This window comes from Typopeltis vanoorti, chromosome 24, assembly GCF_054136105.1.
Source record: "Typopeltis vanoorti isolate ZY-2024b chromosome 24, IOZ_Tvanoo_1.0, whole genome shotgun sequence".
In the NCBI taxonomy this organism is placed as follows: Eukaryota; Metazoa; Arthropoda; class Arachnida; order Uropygi; family Thelyphonidae; genus Typopeltis; species Typopeltis vanoorti.
In genome coordinates, this window is record NC_143572.1 from 43,224,175 (window position 1) to 43,238,482 (window position 14,308).

Genomic DNA, 14,308 nt, shown 5'->3' on the forward strand with positions numbered 1-14,308 from the left:
CCCCTCTGTACTACTCTAAACCATCAATAAACATGTGGGTGGTCTGAAAAGTTCTCGGCCTAATAATTAAAAAACAAATTTATAATTTCAAAATTATTTTTATTTTTCAACATAATCTCCCTCAAGACTAATACATTTATTCCAGCGCCATTATCCCGTTCCTGTAGTGGTTCTCAGTAAGATACACAAAATATCCCTCTACAGCTGTAATTACCTCTTGATTCGAAGAAAAACACTGACCAGCAAGGAAAATGTTTAGTTTTGGGAAGAGATAGAAGTCCGAGAGAGCCAAATCTGGGAATAGGGTGAATGTTCCAACAATTCATAGTGCAGATCCCTTAATTTTCCCATTGCCAAAACACCTTTATAGGCCGGTGCATTGTCCTGATGAAAGTTTTTTTTTTTCTTACAAACCGGGTCTTTTCTCAAGAATTTTTTCATCTAGTCTGGTTATAAGATCAGAATAATATTCCTGAGTTATTGTTTTACCCTTTTCAAGATAATTAATAAACAAAATGCCTTTAGCATCCCAAAACATCGATGCCATGACCTTGTCTTCTTTGGTGCTGAACAACCGACTTCTGTTGTTCACTGTTTTGATTGCTGTTTGGATTCTGGTATGCACTGGCGAATGCAAGTCTCATCCATAGTAATAAATCGACACACAAAATCAGTTTTATTCTTGTTAAAACGCTCCAAGCACTGTTCAGAGATTTTCATGTGAGTACGTTTTTGATCTGCACAGCACCCATCTTGCACAAAGCTTTTTCATTTGCAATTCTTCATGCAAAATATATCCTACATGTTCTTTTGAAATGTCTATAGTCTCAGCAGTTTCATGCACTTTGACTTGCTGGTCATCTAATACCATATCATGCATGGATCAATGATTTCTGGTGGTGTTACAATTTTTGGACGTCCTTCACTTGGATCATCTTCAAGGCTGGTACGGCCATGTTTAAACTTGGCAGCCCATTTCTTAATTGTTGAAAATAAAGGAGAAGAATGCCCATAAACTTTTATGAACTTGAAATGAATTTTTTTTGGTGTTAAACCTTCTTTTATAAAGAATTTTATAACCGCACGATACTCAATTTTATCCATTACAGGCAAAATTTTGACTTCCAACAGCTGTATAAAATATACTTGATAGAAAGACTTGCAATTTCACATGGATGTTTATGACAGATGTACCAACTTAGAAAAAAAAAATCTTGCCAATAGTGTTGCTATTTATGGTTGAGGCTGAGAACTTTTCAGACCACCCACATATAAGCTGATAACTTGTGTTTTGTAGTAACTGTGATTTAGAGGAACTTTTGGGTAATACAGAATACCATTTTGTGTCTTATTTCATGTTACCTGAAATTCTACTATAGTATTTTTGAAGGTGAGAAAAAGTTTAAGATTTTGGAGTCTACTTGAAACAATATGGGCAACAGTATGGAGCTGTCAGTTCAATGCTGCAGAGTGTAAGCGTTCTGAAATTTGGTTGGCAACAAGGGATGCAAAGTATTCATTTGGGGAAAAATTTTGGAGGAAGTCGAGGAGACGAGGCCTTGGAGCAGTGTTGGACAAGGATCTGAAATTCAGAGGTCGGCTGTGATGCAGATGCCTTAATGTGCAGAAATAAAGAGGTTCTGGTCCCATTGTATAAGGCCTTGTGTGGATTACTAAGATGGTAACTGGTTTATGAAGACAGTTGAGAGAATGCAGGTTTCAAAGTCTTGTGAATATGAGGAGTGGTGATGTGATTGAGATATTTAAGTTGGAAAAGGATTGTTATATGGACAAGGTGCTTAATGCCTTACAAAACAAGTTACAAACATGTAACTTGTTTTGTAGCTGGTATAAATTGGAGAAATATGATGCTCCTAAGTCAGTGCGACTGTGTGTCTGGGTAAAATGGCTGAAAGAGAAATGAACTGATGGGGTTTGAAAGAGGCATTATGATAGGATGACATGTTGCAGGCCTATCTATTTGGCAAGTTGTTGACAAATCAGGCCATCCCAAGTCAATAATCAATGATACCATACTAAGATGAAAGTACAGGGAACCAAGTGCTACCCACAGTGGATGACCCACCACACTCAGTGAAAGTGACCATAGTTGCTATGAAGGATAATATGTAAAACTGCCATTTGTTGGCCAGCATGTTGAATGTGGAATTCCAGGCATCAACTGGAACACAAATCTGCACAAAGACATTCAGAACAGACTCACAATATGGGTTTCCATGGTAGGAGAGCAACATTCAAGCCCCGACATTATCTGAACCAACATGCAGCATCGTCTTCAGTGGTGCAAAGAGTATGTACAGTAGGATGTGAAAGCTTGGAAAGCTGTGTTATGGAGTGACGAATCATGCTACGCTTTGAACTGAGCAGATGGAAGGGTGTGGGGTGCTGAAGATGCCCAGTTAACATCTCTTCCCAGAGTGTGTAACCCCAACCATGAAATTCAAAGATGGCAGAATGATGGTATGGTCCTGGTTTCACCTTGGACCTCTGTTTGTGATGCCATGAACATTGAACTCCGATAACTAAACATTCTGGACAATGCAATGCTTCCTACTTTATGGTGTTTCTAGATTGACCATTGTCTCTTTCAGCAAGACAATGCATCGTGTGATAAGGCTGCTGCTGTAACTGCATGGTTTGTGGATATGAATGTCATCACACTTGACTGTCTTCACAGAGTCCTAATCTCAACCTTACTGAACATCTGTGGAATGAACTGGAACATCAGGTGAGGTCAAGGGACATCTGCTCCACAACAGTCCAGAACCTCGTTACATGCCTATAGAAAGAATGGCCCAAAATTCCCGTTGATCACTATTATTTGCTTGTGGAAAGTATCCCCTGTAGGATTGCTGCAGTCATCGCAGCAAAAGAAGTTCTACATCTTATCAAGGTGGGCTCCATATCTTTTGTTCCTCACATTATGGTGTCCTCCATTAACTTCTTTCCAAGCTGTGTGTGGATAGGTTGGTAGATCTGTAAATGTTCTGCTAAAAACCTATATGATGCTTATAAGTATTTGAACATCACATTAATGGTATCATTAATATAAAATGTGATGAATTCAATCAATGAATTCCTTATGTCAGAAATGCAGTTATTATAAATTGTGATGGTACATAAAAATGAAGCTATTTCTGATATGCTATTAGCTAAAATATGCTACCTAAAACAAAGAACCTATTCTGAATTTGGATACTAGGAGCATGATAGATAAATTTAGTTGAACTAATCATTTCTTATTTGACACTTTGTAAAAAATACTCAATAATTTATTATATATAAGTGATCTGTATTGTGAATGGAATTTTTTTTTATAAATCTTTCTTTATTTTGACAGTTCATTTTCAGCAGAGTTAGAGAAATGTTTGGAAGAACCAGAAAGATTAGGACTGCTATTTCGACGCTATGAAAGAAGATTGAATATGTATGTTGTGTATTGCCAGAACAAGCCAAAATCAGAATATATAGTTTCAGAATATTTGGACACTTATTTTGAGGTAATAGATTTTTTTATTTATGTTTATTATTATATTTATATTTATATGCACATAATTACAACTGCCTACATTTTGCAGTTGAAACCTAGTATGCTGATGATAGAGGTGACTTAAAATTAGCATCAAAATAAGGATATCCATTATAATTTTTTAAAATTATTGAATGAGGTAAATGATAAAGCCTTGGTAGAAAATTGCATGCTTTGAATACATTTCAGTATTAGAGATAAAAAAAAAACCTGTCAGAAATCTGAAGGTGAACTGACAGCAGAAGAAGGTGCTATTTGACCAGAAATACTCAAATTTCAAGGTATAAAAAATTTTACAGCAGTGGCTACATTATGTAATTCAATTCTGAAGAATTATGGAGAATTATAGTGGAGTTATCATTTTATGACACACACACTTCAAAGGAGTATAAGAAATATTGAAGGGAAACTTATACAATAAGCTACATTCAGACCAAATAAGTGTTATCACAAAAAGATTATAACATGTAAACTTAACTGTACTGGACCATACCATCTTCAGGCCTCTCCTGCAACACACATACCCTCCAAAAAAAATTATTTATATATACCATGCTGTGTGCATAAGGATGAAGTCAGTTATGAAAATTATAAGGCACAGGCCAAAAGAGGTACAGTAATTGTACAGAAAGTTAAGTATGAGTATGAAGAGGTACTGGCTCTGCAAGCTAAAAAAAAGTATGAATGGGAAAGAATAACTCTTGTCCTTTTTTCAATTGCAGGTGGCAGATGCAGAAGAGATTGTTCAGCTAATAATTGCCCATTTTGCTATATGCTATCAACCTGGTGTATGCAATATAGAACTTGAATGCTGCCATGTTACCTCTACACTGGAGTATGAGGAAGAGGTACTAGAGTTGTTGCATTAAATGAATATGAATTCAGCAATAGGGACTGGTATTTCTTCCTCATACACCTGAGTTTCTTCACAGATGCTAAAAGAATGTTCAGCTGAAATTGGTTATGCCTTTGACCTGACTGTATAATTTGAATCTTAGCCCAGCAATGATTCTGCAGGACTGGAAAGAATGTATGATAATCCCATTGCTCCTAACTATCAACCTACCAAATTGTATCTCTGGAGTGGAGTGGCCGGAGATCTTGAAGATTTAGTTGTGGTGATGATTTTGGAAAAGTTGGTAAGTGATTGCATACAGAAATAGGTTGACAGAGAATCTATACTTTGCAATGAACAGAATGGGTTTATTAAGAGGAAGGTCATATTTGAGCAATTTGTTTACATTTTATAATAACTGACAGTTGAGACAAGGAGAACCATGATACTTTTGGACTTTACTAAATCTTTTGACAGATTCAGCATGGAAAGCTGTTTCTTAAGTTGGGAGCTATGGGATTAGATTAGATTATAAACTAATAGTTTTCATAAGAGGAAATGGCTGACCAACAGATATCAAGAAGTGGCATATGGGGAATGTGAGTCTGAAAGATTTAAAGTGACCAGTGATGTACTCCAGAGATCAGTCCTTGGCTTATTGTTATTGAATAGGAGACATACAGCAATATGCTGATAATTCAATCATAGGCAGAATAATCAGAAATGTAATTGATATGCAGTACTTTCAGAACAGAATAATTTCAATAAGATGGAATTGTAGGTGTGTGAAAATGGCTGTCAGTTCAATGTTAGTAAATGTAAAGTTATGTACTATGTAATGAGATATCTGGTGGTGTATTACATTAGTGGAATCATGCTTTAGTAGTTTTAGTGCTTTTAGAAGTTTTAGTAGATAGGAAGTTGAAGTTCAGGGCCATATAGCAAAGATTACAAATACAACTTGGAAGATAATTGAAATGTAAGAATAAGGAAGTCGTTTTTGCCTCTTTACAAAGCTTTGATACCTCAATTCAGCTTGTACTTGTGCATAGATCTGGTCTTTTGATTTCTTAGTTGATGCAGATACTGTGGAAAGAGTACAAAGGAGAGTGTTAAAAATTATATTTAACTGTGAAATGTAGATTATGAGAAGAGACTGAAAATTTAACTCTGCAAGTTCTAGCAAACAGAAGATAGAGACCTAGAGCCTCCGTACCTCAATCAGTATAGACAAAGCCTTTTGGTCGAAAAGACCTGGGTTCGATTCCCATCCATGACGTGAGGAACCTTTATCTGGTCTCTTTCAACTAAAGGTGAGTTAGCTGGTTTATATGGAGGTAGAGGGTTTTTTCACCCAGAAACTCAGGTTCTTTGTCTCTCAGAACAGGCAAACTGGCCCATGAACACACATATCTACAGTCATGAATACTTGCCCTTAAGGGAGACAACTCATCCTAAGGGATGGATGAGAAGGATAGGATAATAGAGACCTATAAACTTTTGAAAGGGTCTTACAATATACCAGTAGATGGAATTTTTCATTTTATGGAGGGTGGGGAGAGGATAAAAGTGCATCCACGGAAGTTGAGAATGAATGTGATCAAGAAAGGGGGTGAGAACCAGATTTTTCCTTCATAGAGTGGTGCATGACTAGAATGGTTTGCCTTTGGAGGTTAAGCGCAGATAGTATGAATGAATTCAAGAGAAGGTATGATGAGTGGTATGTGGCTCCCTTGATGAGCCCGTGACTCCCTGGAAGTCTTGTAATAATAAGAAGAATTGTAAATGATTGGATTTTGGGTCAGCTGCCAACAGAGCAATGATTCACCTCAGATTATAAGGGACACAAAATTGTCTGAATTCAAATTAACTATGAATTACTAAAAACATTTTCATTATATCAGTGATTATATACCCACTAAAAACATCATCAAATCTTAGGTCTTCCTCTATATCTTTTTCGATTTAAGTGACATTCCCATTCTATAGATTTTCAAGTTGTGGATACCAGTAATGTATTGGTAGAGAGAATTTTAAAGATGTGTGGATTTAACCTTGGGCAGCGTAGAAGACAGAGGTGGTTTGTCTGATGACCATGATTGTGTGTGTGAGAGAGAAATAGAACTGCTGAGAAAGGAGATGGAAGGAATGAAGACTGAGTTGATAAGGGTTAATGAAGATATTAGGAGGATGGAAAGGCTGACTAATGTGAGAAGAACAAGATAGGTGTAAGAGAATGGCATTGGAGAGCAAGAGAGAGAGAGAGGAAAGTGGGAGAGATGGGAGAAGAGAGAAAATCACAGAAAGTCGAGGATGGAGAAGCAAGGCATCAGAGAGCACTGGTGGAGAGAGGAAGGTGAGAGAATGGGAAAGATGGTGGAAGAGAGGACATTATAGAAAGTCAAGAGAGTGTGGAAGCGAGGGATAGAGAGAGGAAGCTGTAAGAGTCAGGGATACTAGTAAGGGAAGGATGAATGAATCTGTTCAGAATGTCATGTATGGAGATTTGATGATTCAGGATGTGCAGAGTAGAGTGCTTGCCTGGTGGAATAACTGAGTGTATGGTAATGGCATTGGAGAGCAGTATGGGGGTGAAAATATGGAGTAGATGACACTAATGATATGGATGAATGACCTGAGAGAGGGCATGAATCTTGTATTTCAAGATTTGAGGTTGATATTAGGGGTAATGCAACAGAAATGTATCTGAGGAAAGATAGTAAACATGTTGCCCTGTATTCAGAATTTAAATGTTGTTACCAGTTTGTTTTTTGCATTCTCCCTAAAAGAGGCTCATGAGATAATGAATGAAATATACAGGAGTAATAAATTATATTTAGTTTTCTCTTACATGTGTGAAGCTGTTATTCAAAAATTATATTATGTCTAATGTCTAACACTCATATCTATTAAATAACCAGGTCTGGAATATGTGGATGCATGGAATATATTTGAGAGCTGTATGCAGGAGATAGATCACATTTGAATGCAGAAGGATGTAGGCATTTGGAGAGACTGTTGTTTTCTGAGCAAGTGAGTGTGTTGGGACAGGGAAACTAGAATTGGTCAGGTGAAATATAGCAGGGATGGCCTCGTGAGTATAGTGTGGCTTGAGAAATGAGAGGGTGTATACTATATTACAGAGTCAGATGGAGTGTGAGGGGAGTAATTAATAGCTATAAGAATAACAATGTACCAGTTTTTCTGTATACAAATGCTAGGAGCATTAGGAATAAAGGGAATGAGTTTGTGTCATTGATTGACTCAGTCTCTCCAAAAGTTGTTGGTATCAGTGAAACTTGGTTAACTGAGGAAGATGTTCTAACAGGAGTAGAAATCAAAGGTTACAGCATATTTCAGCAGGATAGGAAGGGTAAATGTGAAATGATTAGGTAAATTAGTTTGGCAAATTGTATACCTCAAGTGAAGAAGATAAAGCAATTTGGAGTCAAATAAATGATGAGAAATAAAAGGAGAACTGCAGAAAAAAAGAGATCATGAAAGACATATGAAGAGAGGGGTGAAGAACAGTTACATGAGGTATATAGGGCTCAGACTAGGAAAGTGACTAGTATTGTAAGGAGAGAAAAATTTGAATATGAGAATAGACTGGCACTATCGAAAGAGAATCCCAAGGAGTGGTGTTTTTTTTTTTTTTTTTGCTAAGTGGTAAGTAGGAGGAACAATAATAGTTGACAGATTACCTATTACCTGCTGGATGGAGATTGGAATTGGGTGACCAAAGCAAATGACATAGTTGAGATATTTAATGATCACTTTATTAGAGTGTTTCATCTTGGTATAGCAGGCTTTATTCTTAGAAGGATAATGAATAGTGAAGTGCTAGAAATGAATGAAGAGGATGTATTCTAAATACTGAGTACACTAAATGTCAATAAGGCATGGGGACTAGAAGGAATTTCACCATGTGTTTTAAGGGAACGTGCTATAAAACTGACTGTGCTATTTTAGCTCTTTAATGGAAAGTCTTGCAATGGGACAGGTTCCTAGAGAGTCAAAGGAGAATAAGATAGCATCATTGCATAAGGCTGGTGATAGAATGGAGATATCAAACTATAGGCCTGTTTATATTTCTTCTGTAGTTAAGATTTTGGAGAAATTGGCAAGAATGCTTATATAGAATTAGATGGATGAGGGCAATATTATTTACACAGGCCAGCATGGATTTGTTAAAGGGTGCTCTTATTTACAAAAGAGTAACACTAACACTGTCATTTTTTTTTTTTTAAAGGCATTTGACATAGGTAACATGACAAGTTGATTTTTAAGTTGACACATATGGATTTGGATATCAGGTTAGTGGATTGGATTTGTGATTGGCTCTCAGATAGATATCAGAGAGTTGTATCTTGTCTTGTCAGATGTCATCTCCTTCTAGGAGGTTGACTACCATGAGCTTCCACCATGTAAGTTTTGTGCTTCTCTTTTGCATTCTTCATAGGACAAAAAGGTCCAGTCCTTTAATATTTCTCATCCAATCTGTTCTTTGTCTTCCTCTTCTTCTTTTTCCTTGTAATTATTCCTTCTAGAAGTGTTTTTTGTAGGGATTCATGCCATAGTATGTGACCAAGGTAGATGGTTTTCAACAGATTCCTATCTTCTCCAGTCATCTCTAATATTTCTAAATTAGTTTTTTTGGCAGTCCATGGGACCCTAAGAATTCTTCTGAGGATCCACATCTCAAAGGCTTTTCAAAATATTTACGTTCACAATATTTTGATATTGTCCAGGTTTCTGCTCCATATAGCAGTGTTGACCATACGTAGCATTTGGAGAGCCTAATTCTTGTTTTTGTGTGAATTTCCCTTAGGGTCAATGTTTTTCATGCTAATAGAGGTTGATCTAGCAATTTCTATTCTTCTTAATATTTCCTTACCACACTTTCCATTCTCTGTAATTAGTTGACCCAAATATATATAACTCTCTACTTGATCTAAAGTATTTCCTCTGATCTTAATATTTATATCAGGTACTTTCCCTTTTTCTCTTGTTACCAGCATGGTTTTAGTTTTTTTTGAAGTTGAAATTAAGTCCATATTTTTCACTTAGCTTCAGCATCTCTTCTAGTAGGTTTTGAAGATCTTTTTTTTTTATTTTCAGCTAGCAGTGAGAGTTGTATATGTACTCATTATGACATCCACATATTATAATGAGTGCAGATGATATAATGATGTTTATAGTAATTTATATAATTACAAAAAAGTCACCTGTGTATTGGCAAATTATGGAAAAAAAAAAAAAAAAAAAAAAAAAAAACCTGTCCAGTGCTAAGGTATACATAATTCTGACTGGCTGAACATAGCGTAAATATAAACAGTTCTGAGAACTGTTTATATTGCGTTCATGCTTTTTTTTTATATTGCATTCGTAGCACCAGGTATAATTCCAAAAATAATGTAAATTTGTTGTAAATCTTAAATGCAGTTTAAAAATGAAATTCTAAATAAATGAACTAAGAAATTTTCTTCCTTATTGCTAGCAAATAGTAACTGTTAAAATAAATATGTGGCATTTAATTTACATGTTTTAAAAACTTTTAAAGGAAGCAAGGCAGAAACTTGGCCACAAACTTCAGTTACCTGACTTATTGATAAAACCTGTGCAGCGCATAATGAAATATCAACTTTTACTTAAGGTAAGCTTAAGAAGAAATCATTTTATTTGTTTTGATACAAATATTTATTGAAAAATTTAAGATACAACAGTAACATACTGTTAACTACTCTTTTCTCTATATCCAACCTTCCTATGTTAATAGTCAAATAATTGTCCAGAAACTTTAGCAATTTACAATTAATACTAGTAGGTGAACCTTAATATCAGGTATTGTCGACCTTTGTCTTTGATCACCTCCTGCACCCTTTGAGGGAGAGTTTCCACCAATGTGCAGCAGACATCAGATGGAATTTGTCTCCATTCCTCCATCAAAGCAGCACTGAGCTCAGCAACAGATCAAGGATGTGATGCTCTGGATCTCAATTGCCATTCCAATTTGTCCCACAGGCGTTTGATGGGGTTAAGGTCATGACTCTGGGCAGTTGTTTAACACCCATCTCTTCATACCATTCCATAACAGAGCAGCTTTGTGGCATGGGGCATTGTTGCCTTGATAGTAACATGGGTTTGTTCCATAAAACTCCACAGTGTAAGCAGCACCTAATTATTCAGAATATCAAGATACTGAGCTGCCTTCATGAGACCATGGACAATGACCAGTGGTCCCACTCAAAACCAGCTGAATGTTCCCCACACCATTACTCCTCCACCACCAAACTTTACTGTGGGTACAACACACTGTGGTAACAAGCATTTACCAGACTGCCTCCACATCCTGCGATCAGACTGTAAACAGATAAACCTTGATTCGTTTCTCTAGAGTATGTTTTCCACTGGTCAATTGTCCATTTCACACAATCTTTGCACCAGACAAGACAAGCTGACTTATTCATTGTTGTGATCTTCAGCTTAGGTGCCACTGCTCTTCTGTGGAAACGCAGTAAATGGAGTTCTTTTCATACAGTATTAGTGCTCACTATGGTGTTACTGGCGCTCTGGAACTCATCACAGATGGTCTGTGCCAATTGTAGCTGTTTTTTGTGTGCTGCCTATTTTATCACCTACCTGTCCCTGTCAGTCATTTTCGGCAGCTGCCCTTATGAATTTGTATCCATATGCGCCAGAATGTCTCCATTTTGTTGATCATATTGCCAACCATTGATTTTGGATGGTCCAATTAAGTGACAATGGCACATATGGATATGCCATCAATGTGATATGAGATATATGAGCAGAAAAATGCTTCTCTTGTTCCTAGACCATTTCTGAAACCAAACTGAGGTTTACTAATGAGAACATCACGTTTTTGATATATTCTGTTATGTATAATTTTTAGAAATATTTTGAGTCTAGTTTTTGTATTAGATTTTTTTAGGCAATGCAATGAAGATTGAGTTCATTCAGTCATTTGCCAGTGTCATAAATTCTGTTGAATAATTTTACAATTTTATCCGTGTTATTGTCATTGATTAGTTTAATAATTTCTGTTGGTAGTTCAACAGGTCCACACACACACTTAACTATATAAGAGTTTAAATTTTTTTGCAGCATTTATCTTGTCATTGTCTTTTTTTTTTTTTCTTATTCATTCATTTAGTCTTCTCAAATTCCTTAGATCACAATAAACAAAACTGAAAATTTCGATTCAACTTGACTATTATGCTTGCATATATCTTCTAGTAAACACGTTTAATGAAAAACACCTTTCTTTCAAGTCTTGAAGTGGACATAAAGATAATCACTCTGACAATATATTACAACATGCAATTAAGCATTTCAAAGGAAAAGAATTTTATATACATTGTATTGTCCTTCAATTTATGGATGCTTGGGCATAGCAATCATCTCTCCTATGAGATCTCTGGCTAGGGCAACTCATAAATACCTGGCGAGTGTATTCCCGTAAGTCCTCTGGTCAAATTTCATATGAAACTTTTATAGTTTCTGTATTCAGCTTTGAAATAATGCTGGATTTAATATCCACTTGATTTTTTAATTTTTGCATCACCAAAGTGAAGCCTTTTGCTCTTTATTTTAGTAAATACTTTTATGCACTGACCTAGAATTCGTGTACAAAAAATACACCTCTTCGATGTTTCAAGTTCCTTAGTATTGAAAGAGAGGTTTTGCTCTCTTAAGGTTTCTGTCTGGTCTCTGATTAAAACCAAGCAGTTTGAAACAGCTGTCAGGCTAGTGAAACCTTATCAAAGACCAATAGAGGAGAATATATGGATGCTTGGGCATAGCGATCATCTCTCCTTAAGGTCTAGGTAGGGCAACTCGTAAATGCTGGTGAGTGTATTCCCTTAAGCTCTCTGGTCAAATTTTATACGAAACATTTATAGTTTCTATTCGACTTTAAAATAATGCTAGATTTAATATCCACTTGATTTTTATAATTTTTGCATTGCCAAAGTGAAGCTTTTTGGCTCTTTATTTTAGTATCAATAATAAATTACATGATAATCACAGTAATTAACTTTAATGAAATGAAAGTACAGATATTTCGTACTGAAAATAACAGTGCTTCAGCAGTGTGAAGAAACAAGCAATCAAAAGAACCGATTACAAAGTACATACAGCAGTCGGTGGTTTACCAATTAAAAACTGTTGCCATGTGCTAAAAATTAGTATTAATAAATAATATTATTAAAAATATTAAACAACTATTTTTGATGGTTACATAAGATAAGAATCTCCCAAACTTTTTTGGGGGGGGGGAGAGAGAGAGAGAGAATCATTCCAATTCAAATTTGGCCGATGTAAAAGGGCTTCACAACTTTCTTTAAAAAGGCATTCATATTTAAACCTGCATCTATGGAGAAGACGAGCTTTATTCTACTAGATATTGTGTTTAGTGTCAATACTATGTTGTGCCAGACTAGACTTTTGAGGTTTCATGTATTTGATATAATACTGATGTTCATTAATTCTTTTTTCTACAGAATGGCCTGTTTGTCCAAAGTATGTTAGATTACATTCACACAGTATCTGGTAAATGCTAGCTAATGAGACAGGTGCCAGTTTGTTTTTTGTAAATAGCAACAGATGAGAAATTTTGTTGATCGGAAAATATGTGGGAATGAGATGATACTTCTTCAAAATTCTACCAATCAGTTCCAAGATGCCAGTGTTAATTACGGTGGTTATCGTGTAATTATTTATAATCATGCCACAGGTACTTTCAAAGATTAAAAGCTCTGTAGTCAACTAGCATCAATACATTGGATTGATGAATTGCATAGAAAAGATGTTGACAGTGCATGGGAAATAAGGCAGTATCTGACACAAGCAATGCATAACTGCATACCAAGAGTTAAGCAAAGAGAATAGGAGTGAGATGAATGAATGGTGAAATCAAGCAAGCAGCATTACAAAAGAAGTTGTTATGGAGGAAGTACAGGACAGTTTGCAGTGAACAGATGCATGAAGAATATCAAGTGCAGGGTGGAAAAGTGACAACCATTGTTGAAAAAGTAGAATTATGAGAGGAAATTGGCCACTTAGGTCAAAGCTAATCCAAGGGAATTTTTTCTGCTATGTGGCAAGCAAGAGGGAAAATAATTATGACAGGTTGATGCTGATGTATGGCTATGATAGTAGAGAAAGCATATAAATGATATAGTGAAATGATTTAATGAACATTTCTTCAGTGTATATGAGAGTGGTGTGAATGATGCAGTGTAACATGTAGAAGGGAGGCAAGAATTAGGAGAATAAAAGATGAAAGAATCAAATGTATCAAGTGTTGTTGCTCGGATTAGATGTTAATAAGGCTGTGGGGATGGATGACATATCACCTTGTATTCTTAAGGAATGTGCACAAGTTAGCCATGCCTTTTATCCTGGTTATTTAATGAGAGTCTTGCAGTGGCTAAGGTTTTCTAATTGTGTGAAAGAAGGTAAAATAGTACCACTCCACAAGCATGATTCTAAGACAGAAGTTTCCAATTATAGACCAGTCTGTATAACTGCACTTGTGGCCAAGGTGTTAGAGAGATTGGTTAGGAATAGAATATAGGATTGGATTGATGAACATAGCATTCTTTATGATGATCAGCATAGATTTGTAATGGGTAGATCCTGTTTTAGCAATTTATTTGCATTTTATGATAGGTACACAATAAATAACGGAAAAAACTCGCGTAGAAAGATTATTTATTAGTATAATTTTCGCCTGTGTGTCACTGGCATCTTCAGTACATTAGGCTCAAAATTAAACACTAACTGACAATTCCAAACAGTCAAAAGGCAGGAGCTATTAAAACACTGGTTCATTGGGCCCACTCCTTTTGTTCTACAGACGATCTTTTACAGAAAGAACTACAATACATAACTTCTTCCTT

At 35.8% G+C, this 14,308-nt stretch overlaps 1 protein-coding gene across 3 annotated transcripts in view; it reads left to right on the forward strand.

The window, feature by feature from the left end:
• The window catches only part of LOC150093135 (triple functional domain protein-like), a 396,873-nt gene that overhangs the window by 316,205 nt on the left and 66,360 nt on the right, over nucleotides 1-14,308 (forward strand). For all 3 annotated transcript variants that reach the window (XM_090413319.1, XM_090413321.1, XM_090413320.1), the window contains 2 exons: nucleotides 3,362-3,521; nucleotides 9,949-10,041. In XM_090413319.1, the coding sequence (XP_090269445.1) occupies nucleotides 3,362-3,521; nucleotides 9,949-10,041 (253 nt within the window). The remainder of the gene's footprint in view (nucleotides 1-3,361; nucleotides 3,522-9,948; nucleotides 10,042-14,308) is intronic.